The sequence below is a fragment of the Rutilus rutilus genome (genome assembly GCF_951802725.1).
Source record: "Rutilus rutilus genome assembly, chromosome: 11".
NCBI classification, from domain to species: Eukaryota; Metazoa; Chordata; class Actinopteri; order Cypriniformes; family Leuciscidae; genus Rutilus; species Rutilus rutilus.
In genome coordinates, this window is record NC_140216.1 from 14,561,781 (window position 1) to 14,581,336 (window position 19,556).

Genomic DNA, 19,556 nt, shown 5'->3' on the forward strand with positions numbered 1-19,556 from the left:
AAGAACAGCATGTATTTGTAATAGAAATCTGTTGCAACATTACAAATGTCTTTACTGGTACTTTTGATCAATTTAATGCATCCTTGTTGAATAAAAGTGTTCATTTCTTTCAAATAATACTGAAAAAAACACTGACCCCAAACTTTTGAACGGTAGTGTATGTCAACGAGCAACTACACAAAACAACCTAGCACGCACCAAGAAATGCCTTAGCGACCACCTGGAGTAACCCAAAAATTACTCAGAGCAAATGTATAAGTGTATTTTGTAATGTGCCAAAAAGGTAACTCATCCCACTCTGTGTTAAACAAAAATATTGCTGACATTTGATTTCCACACACTTCAAGTGCTTCCCCACAATGCACGTCTCCAACAACAATTGACTTTTACACAGAACAATTCCTCCAAGCATCCGTGAGCAATCCATCAACTGGATGCGTGGCAACGTGGTTCCTGTAAGGCCTGGAACAAAGAGGACAGTGTGAAGGAAACTGGGTGCATGCTGGCACAGAGCAGCGCTCGGCTTCTCTCCTGACCTTTAACAAGTGCCCAACCCTGTGCCACTTCCACAGCCAGCCAAAGCAGCACGTAAAACAGGGAGAGAACCTTCAAACAAAGAAAAGCTTCTTTTCAAATCCTAAATGTTTTCCAGAAGGGCAGAACAACAGTGACCTCACCATTGCAAAAGAAACATCTTCCACTCACAGCCTGGAGGGATGCAAAAACCAACTGCTCTTTGAGCAGAATGAGGGCAAACCCAACAGGATTTATTTTTGCTCTCTGAATGTGGTCTTTGAAAACAGTGAGTGAAATATGGTCTTCTTTAAAATGTCATAATGAATTAAGGAAACAATAAAAGCAGGCAGCGAGTGGTGGAGTGAAGCGGGTACTGGGATGCACTTCTGCCCTTCTCTGGACTGGAACCAGTGCAGCTGAGAGACCAGAAAAACAGTCACAATGGTGGAGTTACTGCTGGAAGACACATGATACTGGATAATAGGGCTGCCAGAGTAAAGAATTTTCCTGCTTCAAAAAATCCACATAAAAAACAGAAGATTTTATGGAATTGTGGCTTGTAGGAGTTATGGTGTCGTAACTTGCAGCTGTTTAAGGACACTAATTCAGTACAAAATCTTTAAACAGATAGTTCAACAAAAATAAACATTATACTCAATTAACTCATCCTCATGTCACTTCAAATCTGTATGACTTTCTTTCTACAAACGCAAAAAGTATGTTTTTCATGTTGTTCATTTCCATACAATGATAGTGGACAAGTGCTTCCAAGCTCCAAAAAGGATAAATGCTGCTGCAATTATGCTAAACTGTGTAGTTTCTCCCCAAAAAAGTGTCAAATTTTTGTTTTTGAATATTGTGTAAGTAAGATTTGAGTAATGTGTAAATAAGATTTGAGAGCTGCACCCACGAGTTCCTTTTTCCTGTTTGGAATTCAATAGCAGCCATTAACATTCATTTTTATTGTATGGAAAGGAACGATGTAAATATTCTGCTGCTGCTTCTGTGATCCATGATAATCATGGATCACAGTTCAAAATAATAATAAAAAAGCAAACATCAGATAAGATTAACAATTGGCTTTGTGTAAAGGGCAATCACACTACACTTTTCACTCCATTGACTTCCATTCATATGCATGTGAATGCGAGAGACCGGAAACACAAGCTCATGCAAGCTTCAGGTTGGCAGCGTTGAAGGAGTAGATTGTATATTTACGGGTCCAAGCACAGAACGCACTGGTACCCTACTGAGTTTGAGTTTTTTCTTTATTTTTCTGCCCCAAAAGTGTATGGGTCATGTTTTGGATCATAACTTTATTTCACGCCATAACATTTTCGGACAATTAGAATTTTCTTAAAAACCTGCTTTCTCAAACTGTTGGTTAGATCTTCACCAAATTAGGCACACAGCAGCAAGGGATGGTGGTGGCAAAAAGTTATTAAAATAATTCTGATTCACTGAAGCGTTGCAAAGTTATTAGTGAATTAAATGGCCTGGTGTCACTCATTATCCATGAATTGACCTATATGTCCTGAACGCAACCTTAACAAAACTTGACACACAGTGTTAATATAAAAGCCTGATCAGAACAGCGAAGTCCACAACATCTATAATGAAATTGTTGGAATAACTTTCAAAATGTTTTTTTTTTTTTTTTTTTTTGCTGATGAATAAAAACCCTCACACCCAATCAGAATCCGCAGATTTGAAGAATAATAGTCTGACCAATGCTGATGTGCGCAAATCTGTCTACAAGTAAAGAAAACATCTGATTGAGCTGAATTTTTACCATCAAAAGTATATACACTGTATTAGACGTCTGAATATTTTTTTCTCTTCCGGTGATCCATATGTGAAATATTAAGCCTCCAAAATGAAAATATGAGGAACCACATTACAAAGCTATAGGGTATATGTCGAACGTCGCATGACGAAACCGGAAACCTGGTCTCATCGCATCCGCTTGTCTTAGAAAGTGTTAACAGCCGTATGAACTGACGCCGATATCTATGGAATTTTAAGGTAATCAGCTAACCTACCTATCTCACTTTGTTATTGGCGTTTTATTCTATTTAAATATCTAAACGTTAGTGTGAAGATTTTTTATTTTTTTTACTTTTAAATATCGATCTTCACATGCGAGGGACATTGGTTATGATCATCTTTGCTCGCTCCTTTTAAGTTATCTTGAGTAAAACAGTAAAAAAATGCAAGAAGCACATACAAAAGACCTGAACCGGAAGCGATGCGTTCTGTTTTCCGGTTTCGTAATGCGACGTTCGACATATACCCTATTGTGAGAGATGCAGGTTCACTTTCTGTGTCTGAAACAGTTATTGCATTATTCGTTTGTTTTTTCATTTGTAGCAAACATATTATAACAGACACAAAAAAATTTTTTTCATAAAAATAATGTGAAAGTTTACTTGCAATTGACAATGTACAAAAAGGTACATTCTAGCTCCATTGTAGGAAGAAAGCCATAAAGGTTTTGAACAACATGACGGTAAGAGTTTAGCCTTGAGGAAGGAGATAAAGACATTGATAAATGAACAAAAAGGTGACTATGGGTAGAAGGTTTATCATGTTAACACTAGAGCTAATTACAGAGTCCTTCATTGAACTCTCTGTCAACAATGATGATAGATCAGGGCTTTCCTGTCAGCCGCCCAAAAATGCAAAACTGCGGTATCTGTAACCCGCCCTGTCTCTGTGCGTTACGAAACTCACTGTTGTGTCAAATCCTAACAGGCCTGCTTTGAGCAGATGAAAAACAACACACAACAAGCATCCATCTAGCCTCCTGTATTTCACAACATTAACCATTACAGAACACTTCTCAGACAGAGCAAACACTAAATAAATCCAAACGGTTTCAATGGAGGCAATCTAAACAAGAGATGTTAAGTGTTACGGAATGCCAGAGAAGAGCGGGGTGAGAGCCATGCCACTGGAGCAGTTCAACCCAAAGACCACCAGGCGGATCGGTAAGGGTCCAACACGCTTCCTTTAAAGGAAATATCCCACAGCTGTGTAAACCAGGGGGCTTATTCCAGAGGAACTCCCCATCGAATGATAGGGGTGGGGGAAGCTGGGAAGCAGGAAGAGCTCAGGCCTGTGCTGGCAGGGAAAGAGTTTACCACAAACTTCGAAAGAACTTTCACTGGCTTGGATGAAACCAGAATGCAGGAAAGAAGATACGTTTATGTGTGCTGTCAGAAAGAGCCATTTAAAGGGATAGTTCACTCAAAAAAGAAAAATTCAGAGAGCTATGCACAAAATTTCTTTTGAGTCGAGTGAACCAAAAACGCGTTTTTTTAGCCAATCATGTCAACGTGCGTGATATATATCTTCTTAATATATATATATATATATATATATATATATATATATATATATATATATATATATATAGCTAGACCGGAAACAAAACAGCAGGCACGCCGCACACACTTGTTTGAGCTTGCGAGCCGGCCAAAGAGTAGTAGGCTAACGTTACGTTTTGAGTGGATGGCGAGACGCCGAAATGGATGCCAATAAGATTCTGGAAAGTTTACTTTTAAAAAGTTGCCAAATGGTTCCATTGACAAGACCAAAGTGATCTGTGTGTTTTGTCGTTGTGAACTGAGCTATCATCGCAGCACGTCCAGTCTGAAATACCACTTGATGGCCAAGCACACAGCTGATGCGAATTCTCTGACGCGATTATTTGCTCCAAGTGAGAATGTTAGTGTGGAATTGAACACTACAGTATATGCCAATGTTGTTTTCAATAAGAAAAACATCTGCACAAAGCAAGCCGATCCACTTTTCCATGTTAATAAGAGCATTAAAATGAGAAAAAATAATGGGACAAAAAGAAATCAAGGGACATTTAGAAATATATATACATATACATACATATATATATATATACACATATATATATATATATATAGGCCAAAACGCGAAAGCGAGACACTCAAGACACTTTCACATTTTATTCTACGAAATAAAATACATCAGCATTACCCCAGTCGTGATTTTTTTTGAAGCGGTTACGTGTCTTGAAAAAAACGGTTGCTAACAAGTGGCTAAATGGGACTACAGAGGCTGTCGGGGACAAATGTCATCACGCCGAAAAGGTAAGCTCAGTCCACTTTTACAGCCTTATGTTTATAATTGTGCTCTTACAAACTATTCTAACTCAAACATTCTGGGAAAATGTTTTTAGAAAAAAACACTGAAAGAGTTGTCGGAAGCTTGTTGAATTCGTGGGAACGTGGTGTAGTTCGTTTATAGCCTACCTTTCTTCTGGAGACTGCATTTAGGCTTCAAAATTCCTAAAAGTTGTGTTCATCTGTGATAATTATCTTGGATGGACAAAACGTGCAAGTATCATAAACTTTTGTTGATCACAGAGTTTGTTTTTAGCAATAATCCAAAAGCCTACGGGAAAATCCTATTGGGTTTTCGGCGAGGGAACCAGTGTGACGCTAACTGCCGGTTGGCCTACAAAGTGACATCATACCTGTCCCACTCTATTGGAATAGTTATAAATTTCCATTTGGGCACCAGTAGTGGTTTGTAAAAGAAAGAAAAAAAAAAAATCCTAAGCAGTCAAAATAGTATTCAATGATAAGGATATTGGGCCCAAATATATTGAGCCAATAAAAAAATAAAAACATAATTTAATCAGTTGATCCCATTATATGAATATTAAAAGGTAAGGTCAGATGTTTTATCAAGCTATCATTATTTTTATATTTAGAGGCAGAAGGCCATGTGACATGAAAATATAGTGTATGTGGGTTCAGGGTTGTTCCTCTTTAAGTCTGGACCATTTTTATATTTTGCTTAAAATAATTTTCAACTAAAAACAAACAATGAACAATCAAAACGGCCCTCATCATGAGGAGAAAAAGTTAACTAGTAATTTCAAAGTTTATGTTGTCTTTCCTTGCCATCTATAAATAACAAGTATATGCTTATTTTGAAATGCTCTTAACATACTGAAAAAACATCACAAATCTGGTTTCAGCGGTCATATACTGTACTCAGAGTCATATACTGTATGTATAACAGATAAAAAGAACTATATTTGCAGCATTGCTGTTTTTTGCAGTGTATTATCGAAAGTAACTGCTCACCGTGTTTCTGCTACTGTTGTTATAAAAATAAATAACTGCGTCATATGTGGCGCTTTGGCGTCTTTAGCTAGAGATGAACAACCCGCACGGACTGGAAAGAGCTTGAATGAAGCGCTTTTGCCTCTATATAAAAATATGAGTAGATATAGCGGTGAAAGATCATTACCATAAACGACCCAGAGCGCATGTGGTGTGAACCGCTCCGTTGTCAATGTCTTGCGGTGCGGTTCAAACAAAGTAAGGGTCCGGTCCTGGACCTCAGTCCGCCATTTGAATGTGCCTGATTTAGACCATACAGTGTTTAAAAAAAAGTTTTTTTGTGTGTGTTTTTTTTTAAAGGTTCAGTATCAGTACTGTGTACAGTGTTGATTTACAACCACTGTAAAACATGTTCTTGTCAAACGGTTAAAAACCTAAAATCTAGAATACAAATCCAACTATTATTTTTCAGCAATCATAGGGAAGTAAAGCTTTACAGAGCTCATAATCCTTGGCGGAGGCGGAGGCGGAGGCGGAGGCGGAGGCGGAGGCGGAGGCGGAGGCGGAGAAGGAGAAGGAGAAGGAGAAGGAGAAGGAGAAGGAGAAGGAGAAGGAGAAGGAGAAGGAGAAGGAGAAGGAGAAGGAGAAGGAGAAGAAGGAGAAGGAGAAGGAGAAGAGCTTCTACACAAGCCAAATCACAAGCACAAAATGTGTTAATGATTGGTACATTTTGACTTTCACCAGACTCATGACTCTACGCCACTGCCAGTCAACAGACAGGTCTAAAACCATAGAAGACGTCGGCACCGATAGCCTCATGGGCAGCGCGCTGACATATGGCGCCGTTGTGCTTCGGGTGACCCGAGTTCGAATCCTGGCTCGTGGACCTTTCCCGATCCCATCCCCCGTCTCTCTCCCACCTCGCTTCCTGTCCACTCTATACTATCCTATCACAATAAAGGCAAAAATCACCCAAAAAAATCTTAAAACCATAGAAGACCACATTGTAAGACCCACTGAGAACAGACGAATGGTCTGAACAACAACATCTGTGTCTTCATCATCCAAAGAAAGAGCTGGAAGTGTTTGACAGCGCTGCAGTTCTTCAATTATCCTGCGATTCTAATTACACGCTGTACACCAAATTGCCATCTAAAAGCTTGTTTCCTGCCCAGCGTGCAGCAGAGGGGGAAACTCCAGGGCGCAGCTGCACCAACACTCCTCCCAAAATCCTGTGGAGATGGATTTCTGAAAAACTGTCAGAAACACAGCTTCTGCTCTGGATTACTTCCATTATGAACAGGACGTGAGGTGACCCCAGGTGGGCGTCAGTGACAGTTTCAGGTTGTGTTGTGTTTGGAGTCTGAAGAGCTGAAGGTGGAGGTAGATACTAGTCCTCAGGCCAGGCTGAATGAATGGGATTATAGGAAACTTCCCACCCACAAGGCCACGCTCACACACACATTCCAAAGGAGGGGAAAAACCCCAGGTCCATGGGAGAATGGGAAGCACATTTGTTTCGAATGCGCGTTTCTTTGAGCCCTGCTCTCTCGTTCTGTTCTTCCATGTGAAATCCATCACTAATGCATTTCAGTGCACAGCTGCCAGCGCCCGGCATGAAGCGGCCCGTGTGAAACCATATACCTCTAGACACATGAGTGCATATAATCCACATAGCTGGGTCACCAGCCCTCTATTTTTGACACTGCTTTGATTAAAGTTTCATTCAAACTTTTTCCCATATGTCGCAAACCTCAAAAAGACATACAAGGTTTTTTTTTAAAGGGATAATTCACCCATAAATGAAAATTTGATCAACATTTACTCGGTCAAGTTGTACCAAACCGAATTACCTTATTTTCTCTGAAACATAAAAGAAGAATTTTAACAGACTGTTCTAATTCCAGTGAATTAGAAATGTCAAGCTCCAATTTCTTCTTTTGTGTTCCAAGGAAAATTCAGAACAATGACAATTTTCTTTTTCAGGTGAACTATCCATTTGTAAGGTTTATCAAAAATGACTTTTAAATGAAAGAAAAGGTCTAACAGATATTCCAAAAAGGTTGTTGCAGGATTTGGTTATAATTCTCCTCAAATGACAAATGAGCTTTAATTTGGCAGCAGTGGGATGAACTGGACAGAAGCTACTCACCGACGACCATGAGAGTGAACTCAAAGCCCCTCTTCACAGACTTTCTGTACACTTGGTTGGGGAGATTTGCGAATCCCACGTACCCCTCAAGGTTCTTCTGTTGCTGTAGACCAAAACCAAACACAGTCAACGGCTTTGTCATGCTAGTCTGACAAAACACTACAAATAAGAAACACGTAGGGGGCCATCCATGACTACACATGATTACTGTTAACAAGATGAATCTTCAAAAACACTTAATAGCATAGAAATTTGGCTATAATAATGTAATTAGTTAAAAGCATGGGCTTAAAGACAAATGATCATTTAAAAACGATATTCGTTTAAATTTTCTGAAGAAAATATCAATGCTTGCTTGTGCAAAACACAACAAAAAGTCCACCCCATGTCTTTATAATAACCACATGGGATAACCACAACTTGGTGGAGCTTACGAACAGAGTATTTTGCTAAGCAACAGTGAATAGCAGAGTCTCTCGTCTCAATACTTTGTATTACGTGTTTTTTGAAAAACACCAGCGAAAACATGTGAATACAGCTTGACTTCCTTTCTGCTCTGACAAGTGGGTGTCAAAAACAAAATGACAAAATGATTGTATGCATACTTACTGCTACTTTGGAGAGCATTCAGATCGTGTTGTTCCACAGATCGATGGATGAATAGATGGACGGACGGATCAGATTCCACCAGGCAGGGAAAGAGGTATCCACATACACAAAATAAAACAGAAAGAGAGAAAATGAGAAAAGAAAGATAACCGCTAAAGTGCATTAAGAGGTTTTCATCTGTACTGCTGGTCTGCGATTCACTAAGAGCTTCACCACAACCATTGGCTCAGGTTTGATTGACAGCTGATGGTGAGCAGCCAATGAATAATAAATTATAGAACACCAGGTATAAACATCCATCTCAGGTGATCCAATCTCAAGTGGATACATGTGTGAACAGTCTCCAAACACTGTTGTGGTCAATCAAACCATGTTCAATGGTCACATTATTACCAGATCAAACAAGAGACATGTTAATACCAGGTGTAAAATGACCTATTACTGTGCGGATGCCAAATCAATTAAATAAGTTTGAGAACAAAACACATCTGTGGAAGCTTCTGTTAATATCCATTACCCAACCTATTTTAGTTCTAATACAAACCACAAAAATGTACAGCACATAGTGTTTGCCTAGTGCTGAACAACTTCTCTAAACCTACAGAATTACAGGAAGGCCAGAAATTGGGCTTCAGCACTAGACTTCCACAGTGCTTACGCTGCCAGTAAAATTTACAGTAAAAATCTTCTCACTGAATAAATCAGGCCTTCTCTGAATAGTATTTCTTTCTTTTGAAACTGAAAATAATCAAATATATGTGATTGCAGCACTTAAAAAAACCCAACTCATTTGACTATCAAAACCTTCATGTCATTCTGCTTACACTACAAAAGGAAATGTCCTTAAGGGACACGTATGCAGCTGAACAGATGCAAGTTTGTGATGATGATGATTCAGAAAGTATGCTGCAACGTACTGTAAAGGTTACGGTAGCTCAGACGACTCATGCATTAGATTTAAGATCTTCTGAAGTATTAAGTTAGCTTTGTGTTAGGAACAGAGCAAAATTTTAGACTAAAGTAGTGATAATCACTTTCATAAAATTTGCAAATACAAATTTGCGCAAACAGAATCAATGAATCCAGTAATAAAAAACGAATATATCTACGGAATATATTCAGGATTCAACGCTAAAGATTTTTTTCTACTGGCCCGGTCAGGACAGTGGTTTAAATTTTCAATAGCCTTGCCAAAATTTTCACTGGCCCTAACACAAAAATGTAATACATAGCCTAAATTAAATTAAATAGGCCTGGTTATTGTTTTCATTGTTTTTGACCCATAGCCTTACCTTAACAAATAAGCTTATGACACCAAAAACTACTAGCCTAACTCATATAAATTTCAAATATTGTTAAAGACAATTAATAAAATAAGAACAAATAATAAAATACGAGCAATAGCACAAATAAATACAACAGAACAAACATACAAAAGAAATACACAGTGCTTTTGATGTTTTTCATGTAGGTCCAACAGTAGTATTCAGGTACAGAAATTGAATAATCAAAATCTAAAATATCACTGCATAGTCTTCACTGAATAAATTAAATATAGATTAATCCTTATTAAAGTTACAAAAGTTATTCAGTCAAGAGCAGTGAGTGATTTTATTCTTTGTCCTTTGTTGTTTGATTAACTTTAAAACATTAACATTAAAAGACAGAAGCAGGTTTATTAGGCTGCTGTCACTTAAATAACTGCACGGATCCAATATACTGTTACACGTGTTTTATTTCTCAACTGTTCGCATTAGACATAACCAACTAGGCCTATGTTTACATGGATACTCGCCAATAGGCATTTTGACATAATTTTGAGTGAATGTCCGTTCAAGTGCAAGAAGACATGAAAGAGAAATCAATTCAGCATTCGCACACTGTCTGAAGCCTTGTTCATATTTTCGCCTGGCTCCGCACCGAGAGCCTCCGCTGATATAATCACATTTATACAATTCACAAATACAAGTTTTTTGCAGCATGATCAGTTATGAAACTTATGAAAACCAATGCCATTTAACATCATTTACATGCACTTTAAAAGATCAATTTCAGTAGGAATAAAGCAAAAAATCGAATTAATCATGTAAATGCTTAGTTGATTTGAAATCATACCAGTCTAATATTAACCAGTCTATTATCCCTTTAAGATTATTTAATTATAATTATTATTGCACACAGATTTTGTCCTCTCTTACTCCATTTTCCCCATCCACACTATGAATAAGCAATGCTCTTTCTCAAAACCACAAATGAAAGTCTGATACGAATGCCCCACACCACTTCCTGCTGATGTTACCGTTTGGTGTTCAAGGGCAGGTGTTGGAGGTGTAAGAAACACTCGAGTACACACATGCACTCTTGTCTGATCTCACGGGGTAATCGGGGAGGGTGTAAATTATGTTCCTTCTTCGAGGCTAAAAACCTATCAAAGATGAGACGCTCAGCATGTTTGAAGGGGAACATCTGAATTAACCTATACAAATGAACCAATGCAAATTTTTATGGTCTCAACCACACATCAGCAAAAAGCACCTCAGAGCGCCATGAGGAACATGCCAGAGACCCCCCCCCCCCCCCCCAAAAAAAGCCCAACTGTATTTTCCTATGGTGTAGCATTGACAGAAATGGTTCACTAGGACTCACACAACCAAAAATAAATCATGTCAAGGCTCACACGTATGATATACATGACGACTAGGGTGGTCCTTATTTTTAAAGTCTCCAATTGTCATGCTCTTAACCCTTCAAATTGTTCCTTTATATAAGAAAATACAGCATGCCAATTTGTATGGCAGTAACATAATAATTACTGGTAGCTCAATAGCTTTAAACTTTCTGAGATTTTGATGATTTTTGTAAAAACAGATCATTTGAATTGGTATTGTACCTGGCTAGTAAAATTCCAAAAGAATCTCCATAAAAACATCTATTGCACCATATGTTCCTAAATATGTATTTTAGATACATATCTCAGTTTACTGATTGTAGAAACTAAATCCAAATTAATCCATCCATGACCTGGTTTAGCAGATTTACCTTTCCCGGTGGAATCAATACATATTTCTATTGATGATCACCTTGGTTATTGTTTGGGTTTAGAGCACATTTTTTGCTTAAAAAAAATGACATTACGTTCCTTGAAATTGACCTGGAACTTTGGCCGAATCAAGCAGATTATCAGGAGGCACAGGCAACCATACATGCAATGAAAGTAGTCAATGATCACGCTGAGAGAGGAGTGGCTCTGATTCAAGAATACAATGGCTATCTCACACACTCAATTGAAGAACAATTGCAGTTTCTCCTTCATGTGGTGGAAGATCACCGACGGATCTATCCAGACTGCAAAAAGTCAACACTGGCTGCTGAGCATCAGAAATGAGGGATTGTTGAAAACTTTGTGCTTTTTTGAGATTGTTGTCATTAGCCGCTTTCCGACCGGAGGAACCTTTTCACAGTTCCTAGAACTATTAGCTAAAGTACCCGGATGTCGGTGTGTTCGCACCGCAGGAACTAGGAACGATTTTAGTTCTAGGAACTCCATTTGGAGGAACTAATTTAGGTCCTACTTCAGAGTAGGGTCTAAACCAGCACTATAGGAACTACCCGTGACTTTAGTGTACGCTGATTGACCGAACGCACGCGGAACACCAGCACCCACCATTTTTAAAACAGCTAGAATGTAAACACACAGATTATAGCCTATATATTTACTCCAGAAACTAACTATACAAACATGGAAAACAGTGATAGATGGGCCTCTAAACCTTTATGCTGAAGAGAAAATCCAACGCAACTTTGCGGGGACCAAGCCAAACATGATTATGTTTATCTGCCCAGCTAGCAACACTGGACATCAACCACACGGCATAGGCTAATAACCTTTTTTTAATATACTGTCTACTTTCTATTACAGTTCTATCTAATAACATATTAAACAGTATTGTTAGACAGATCGCTAACTAATAAACACAGAGAATGCGAGCATTGTTTGCTCTGGCGTTCTCAGCGCCGCCAAAATAAAGGTCTGTCGTGCCGTCAAAATAAAAGTCACCGTGCTTGCGTCACTCCTTACCCCTCCTACCAGTTCCTATGGCCACTTGGCCAGTGCGAACGCAAACAGCAAAACTGAGTTTGGGGGAGAGTAGTTCTTAGAACTGTTTAGAAGTGGACAGTTCCTAGAACTAAGTTCCTGTAACTACTTGGTCGGAAAGCGGCTATTGTTGTCATGTCAGTGTGGCTCTGATTTCAATAAAATGTAGTTCATTTGCAGCAACTTTTAATATTACTTGCATATCACAATAACGCCGCACAGCTTAACATAGGCAATCTTCCACATGATTGAGCTACCTCTAAATATAATTTTTTTTGTCAACATTTTTGCATATTTCTAATTTTGAAGTTAAAAGGAACAGTTTAAGAGGTTAAGACACTAACATTTTGCAAAAAAAAAAAAAATTGGACTTGATAAGGACCGCCCTAATGACGACTGTACCTCAAGGTTACATTCTGGGTCATTGATGTGGGTTATTATTGGACAGTTGACTGCCTTCTTCCAGTACATGGAAATAAATGTAAACAGTTAATCAAGACGTGCCATGTTAAGTAGCTTGGACATTATGCAAAATCCTCCTTGTTCGTTCCACAGAATCAAGTCATAAAGGTTTGGAACAAAGGTTTGGATGGCAGAACTTGCATTTTTGGGAGAACTATCCCTAGGGGAAGTTCACATGTCGCATCTAAAAATAGGAAAACGCCAAGAAAACACAGAGTTTCACCAACCAATCCAAGAGCTCCACCTGGACGATGAGAGATTCAAAGCCTATTTCAGAGTGGACAAAGACCAGTCTGATGATCTTCTAAAAAGTGTTGGCCCAAGCATCAGCAAACAGAGCTTCTGCTGTGAAACCACAACGGCTCTCCTGCGCAACGGCTCTGGACTTGTCTGAGGTAGCCTAATTAGACTACCATTAGAACTGTCAAGGCAATGTAGAATAACCATTACCAACTGATAATAATTTCGAATAGATTGGTTGGCTCTTGTCACATGACCTGCGGTGCGCTTGCAGCATTCGGAAAAGTTGAGAATTCTTCATCTCGCATCACAACGCTCATCCGCTTGTTGTGCGTCTAGTTTTAACATAAACTTGAGTGTGCAAATTAAGATTTTTAGATGACACCTAACCAAAAGCTTCACCTTGCACAGATCAAAAGGGAACATAGAGAGAGTGAGAGAGAGAGAGAGAGAGAGAGAAAGAGAGAGAGTGACTGCAGTCCTGAAACAATGACATGTTTTTGTGTGTGGCTTAACTGCCGGAAGAGATGTGGTAGCCTAAAACTAAAACAGTTAAGAAAGAAAGACAGAAAGACAACGCAACGAAAATATGTATGGTCTAAGAAACGGTGATGATATCCCTTTTTTACATAAAACATTTTGGACCAGAACTTCACTATTAAATGCAAACTGCACATTAAATGCAAACCCTTTTGAGTTTCTGTGTATCTGTAAATAGTTTTATCAAAAGAAATGGTGAAATGCTGGTGAAGTGACTCTCAGAGCAGCTCTGGAGAGATCATGTGTTCATGTCCTCATATACTGAAAATATCATGATTCACATGTGCTTGTGTGTGAGTCTGTGTGTGTGTAGTAGTAGACAAAACCTCTTGTTCACAGACACTGGTCCATAGCATGATCCAATTAACTGTAAAGTTTTTTGTTTTTTTATCCAAAATTTCCCAAATTCCAAGACATTCCACATTCTACAGTAAATGCCATTTTTTTTATGACTGGCTTTTGCGATTCCGTCCATGTTTCACAGAAATCATAGAAAACCAGGATCTTGTCGACTCATCGCAACAGCACCTGCCTCTGCCTGGTTTTATCATCACACACTCAATGAAATCGGTCAGACAATCCGCACCATAAAGGCTATTCTGACCACCCACAGTTCAGTGTCAGACAAACATTCTCGCCAAGACACTATAAAGTCACTACCACATCTGCATTCAGGACCAAAATAGATTTACATCCACAAGAATGGCAGACCCAGAGCCATAAGCTCAGCCGGTCCCACACAGCCAGACTTTTGACTACTGGCACAAGGTCTGGTCCACACAGCATCTTCAGGAACCACCCACTTAAACCATCTGATCGATATATTAAACAAACCAAGCACATTGTTATGTTTAGAGGTGGGTAAACCAATCAATAGCTTGTTTACTTGCCAAAGTTGCCATTAAAGGGGTAGTTGTAGTTCATCCAAAAACCCTCATTGCTGTTTTTTTTTATTCTGTGGAACATAAAATTAGATATTTAAAAAAAAAAATAATAATGTTGTCCGTAGAATGGAAGTCTATGGTCACAAAAACTTGGTTACATATGTACATACTAGGGGTGTGACGAGATCTCGTGCCACGAAATGTGACGAGATTTCTCATTGAGTGAAAAGCTGTCTCATGATATCGCCATGGAGCGTGAAAGTGAAATTAGCATAGAATATGCCCCCGCTACTTTCACATTACCGCCTTGACTGTCGCTTTGTATATAAAAATATATATAAAAATATTGTTTATATAAAAATAAAAACCATTGTAAACGTCTGCTCATCCACACAGCGCAGCAGGAATCACAGTTCACTGATCGCGTGATGATGGCGGAGGATTTGCATCTGACAAATGTCTGATCTTGTAGAATGCATGCATGCACAGAGTACGTGCGATCGCGAATCCGAAAGTGAAAGTAAAACACGATCTCCCTGATGCGCGCAAATTAGGCTGCATACAATAGCCTGTCTCCCAATATCAAACCTATCTCTGGACCGTGTAGTTGTGGCTCTGGTCTGTTTGCACTTTGAATATTGAGAGAGTACTTTGATTATGGTTACACTTGCACTTATTGTTTGCACTTAATAAGAAAAAAACTGTTCACAAAGTATAATTTATGTACAGTAAGGTCTGAAGAGACTCATGAAATCATACAGGAGAGAAGCCAGTCAGTTGAGTTTGTAGCAAAACCTTTTACAGTGCTTGTATATTGTTGCTTTTCAATGCATTTGATCAGTCATACTCATAAAGTAGAACTGAAATGACATTCATTAAAGATGATTAGTTAAAACATTTCAAAATGCACCTGCAGACTATTTTTCCAGTCATGAATTTTGTCATTGACGATTTCTATAAAATATTGTGCAAAAATCTCGTCTCGTTCTCGTGAACCCAATCTCGTGTCTCGTCACATCACTATTACATACCAACATTCTTCAAAATATTTTCTTTTGCGTCCCATAGAATTTAGTCATGCAGGTTTGAAATGACATGAGGATGAGTAAATGATGACATAATTTTCATTTTAGGGTGAATTATCTCTTTGAATGTCTGAAATAAAACTAATATCTTGACAAATTTAGCAATTAATACAAGGAAACAATGTTTGAAGTAGAGAAAAAAAACCAACAGAGCATTCTGGGACCCCTCAATCCAGGGGCCTCATTTATAAAGATGTGCTTAGAATGATCATAAATGTGAACGCATGACAGTTTCCGGAATTTTTTCAGAGTTATTTGCACAAACAATTTAATTGTATTTTTAAATAAAATAAATGCATGTAGGCATAATTTGTGCATATTGTGATTGCTATTCATTTTTACATTTTCATAAAAGATTATTAATTTAATTACTGGTATTTGATCTCAAAACGTTTCTACAAATGCTCTTCAGTTGGCTTAGTTGACTATATCTTGATTTATTCCCTTTTGAGGCAAGATAAAATCCATGGAATTTAGGAACAAATTTGATTGTATCTGGCTGCATTTTATAAATGAGGCCTCAGGACTAACCATGGGAAAAAATACAGAGTCACATGTGAATGGACAAGAACGATTCAAGCAGTAGCCATGTGATCCAAACATGATGGGAATAAAAGAGCGAATTCATCTCACTGAACAAGAGCCCAACAGGGTCTTCACCCCAACAGAGATCTCATGAGATCTAGGCTAACTCATATACGATCCTGCTGTGTGTTGCTATAAGACAAATTTATTCTAGTACAGTTCTTCTGTATGAAGACTGAGGCTTCATACAAGACGTTATGTTGCTTAAAAGTAAAGGTAAAATCATGTAATGCAACATCTTAAATACGAACAAGACAAGTGCAAGGGAGAATGTTTAGTATGACCAACCTTTAGTACAGTAAAAGTGAATTGCGGGTGGTTTGTGCTTGACGATCTACATTAGTGGATCTCCTTAAAATCAGCATGAAATCATAATTGACTCCCAATTTCCCATATTTACTTTGTTAGCACACAGTACTAGTCTTGCAGTGAATAAGTAATCCATGCAAGTTAATCCACAAAAGAAAATGTGTTTGTCTTCATAATCTTAGGTCAAAATCTGAAGATGTGCTTCCCTGTGGAATGGCATTCCTTGACGACATCAGTTTGACGGCTTGAGCAGAACGCCCTTAACCAAACACCTCCAAGCGTCAGTCTGCTGCCAGCTAGAGATGGTGAGGAGGTGCCCCAAAATCAAGCCCTGCCCTCTATTTAATATAATGTCACATTTCTGAAGTCGGCTGCAACTTCTGGTTCACGCAAACTTAGCTTAATCGTCACCAACCGACAATTGGGAAGAAAAAAAAAAGTTGTTTGTGCAATTAATGTTTAAAATGAAAAAATAATTGTATGATTAATCAATGTTGTATCTGTATAATGAATTATTTGTCTCTGTGCATATCTATCTATCTATGCATCCATCCATCAATCCACCTCTATATCCGTTCTTTCATCCTTTAATTTAGTATCTACACTTCCATTCATCCAATAGCAAGTGATCGATTCTCTACATCAGCCAGGGTGTCCAATCCTGCTCCTGAAGGGACACTTTCAGGTGTTTAGCTCCAACACACCTGCCTGAAAGTTTCTTGTGATCCCGAAGACCTTGATTAGCTGGTTCATGTGCGTTTAATCGGGGCTGGAGCTAAACTCTGCTGGAAGGCAACCTCCAGGAGCAGGACCAGACCCTGAACTACTGCAACATACTCATTGGAATATTTCTACAAAGCTGAGAGTGACAAACAAGGCGGCGTTCCTCCAGATGGAAACACTAGAGCTACAAATGTCTGGCCATCGCATTGCATTCGTTGCTTAAACTCACCCTAGCCAGTATTTTCATGGTTTTCTGGAGAAATGATTATGTTAACGCGATGTTTTGTTTATCATGACATTCTTTGAGGTAACGTTACCTTAGAAACAATGAAAATACCATGGCACAGGAATATGCTTATGATTCAGTTCCATTGCATTACTATCTGATAATATCATGTTACCTTACCACCCACAGTACATATTCGTAAGTGAAAACGCTCAATTAAATGCCTTATTTGAGAAAAGAGACAGTAAATGTCATGATATGACAGAAAGAGTGAAGATTACACTGAAACCGAGAGCTTGAGCAGATCTATGTGTCTATTAACGCGCTCAGGAAACGCATCTACCGCGCGCAACAACGCACGCGTATTTAAAACACACAGCACACATAAACCTACTTACAGAAGAGTTTGACTGTTTGAGTTTAATAAAGCGACAGGGACTAAATTCTCACCCATTCTGTTGACGCTCCCGGACGCCTCTGTAACCGATCTCTCACCAACCGACATTCCCTTTCTCCAACTCACGGTCCAGCCCACGCGCGACAAGCGTACGTCACATTTCTTGCGTAATCTCCCTTGCGACTACGAGGGCGACGGTAGTGGCGTATCTTTGGTGAATAGCGTCCGCACAAATCTCGCGATATTTCATGTAAGCCACAAGGGGGAAAGATTTTTTTATGATTCAAATGCGGGTTGGGGATTAGTTTGTCATTGCATTTAAGCGGAATATGCATCTGCATGTTGCTATTTGCAAACAAATTTCGGAAGGTTTGATACTTTTTTTTTTAAGTTCACTGATAATAATAACGAAAACAGACATAAATATTATCTAGGGTAAAATAAAACAAATAAAAAAATCCATAGTAAAGCAATAAAAAAGTCACTGATAAAGCCGATACCTAAATATTTGTAAATACAAGCGTATACAAATATGTTTATAAACGAAAAATTATACATAGTGTAGATATCTATGGGGACGCGGTTCAATAGTCTAAGGGCCCTTTACTGAAAAGGCTCTGTCTCTTTTTCTTAAATATCTAGTCATGAGAAGATGCACAGATACACAGTAAATTCCATTTATTAAAATGGTCTGGCTGAAGACCCACATCTGACTCCGATTCCGTAGATTTAATTACCTTGATAATTTACTGCTATGGAAAGAGCTGTGAGAAGAGAGCAACAATGCTGCCACGTGTTGGCCAAAAAGTATAAAAGCAGCTATACACTTGATGTAGCCTACATTCACACACGTTTTTCCCAATAGCAAAGGCACACTTTGTTAATGTGAAAAACTGTAATACTATAGACCTAGCAAATTAAAAAAATACAAATTGTGAATTATAGTCTATACTAAATGTACTTTTAATTGCCAGCAAACATAAGTTCATGTCGCACCATGGTGTAGTATCGCATAATGCTAATTTTGAACAAAACCTTATAATAAACACTAGGATACTATTTAGTGTATGATGCAAAATACAAGCAAAATTAAACAAAAAATCAGTAAATATTTCCTTTAATTCAATTATATGTTGCTACAATGTCCTTTGCAACTATTTCACATTAAAAAGGGGCCAGTACAGTATTTTTGGCCTAATGTCCCAATGCCCAGTTTTATGACAGTTTTCAAATATCGCTATATTGTTTATATTGTATCATGGAAAATATTTTACAAAAAAGATTAACAAGTTAGTTTATTGTTTTATGTACAAGATCCACATCACACGTACAGTATATAAGCTTAAAGAAATAGAAAATAAGGCACATGTGAACAATGCACGCATAGCTTAATACACAAATATACTGTTGATATCTCAAGCTTCTGCAACATTTCCACTCAGTTCTTTGGCCAGCTTTAAATCCATCAGAACAAAAGGATTCTATAACTTTTCACTCTCATTCATTGTTTGCATATAAGGACTTCCTCGTTCATATGTGAGGGCAAATCCACATTTAACCCTTTTAGTAGCAGAGAAGACTTTTTTTTTTTCAGTCCTCTGATGAAAAATTATTTCGATTT

The 19,556-nt window shown here is 38.3% G+C and overlaps 1 protein-coding gene across 4 annotated transcripts in view; it reads right to left on the bottom strand.

Moving 5' to 3' along the window:
* The window catches only part of septin7a (septin 7a), a 64,836-nt gene that overhangs the window by 31,913 nt on the left and 13,367 nt on the right, over positions 1 to 19,556 (bottom strand). For all 4 annotated transcript variants that reach the window (XM_084423633.1, XM_084423632.1, XM_084423631.1 and 1 more), the window contains exon 2: positions 7,780 to 7,881. In XM_084423633.1, coding sequence (XP_084279759.1) covers positions 7,780 to 7,881 — 102 coding nt within the window. The remainder of the gene's footprint in view (positions 1 to 7,779; positions 7,882 to 19,556) is intronic.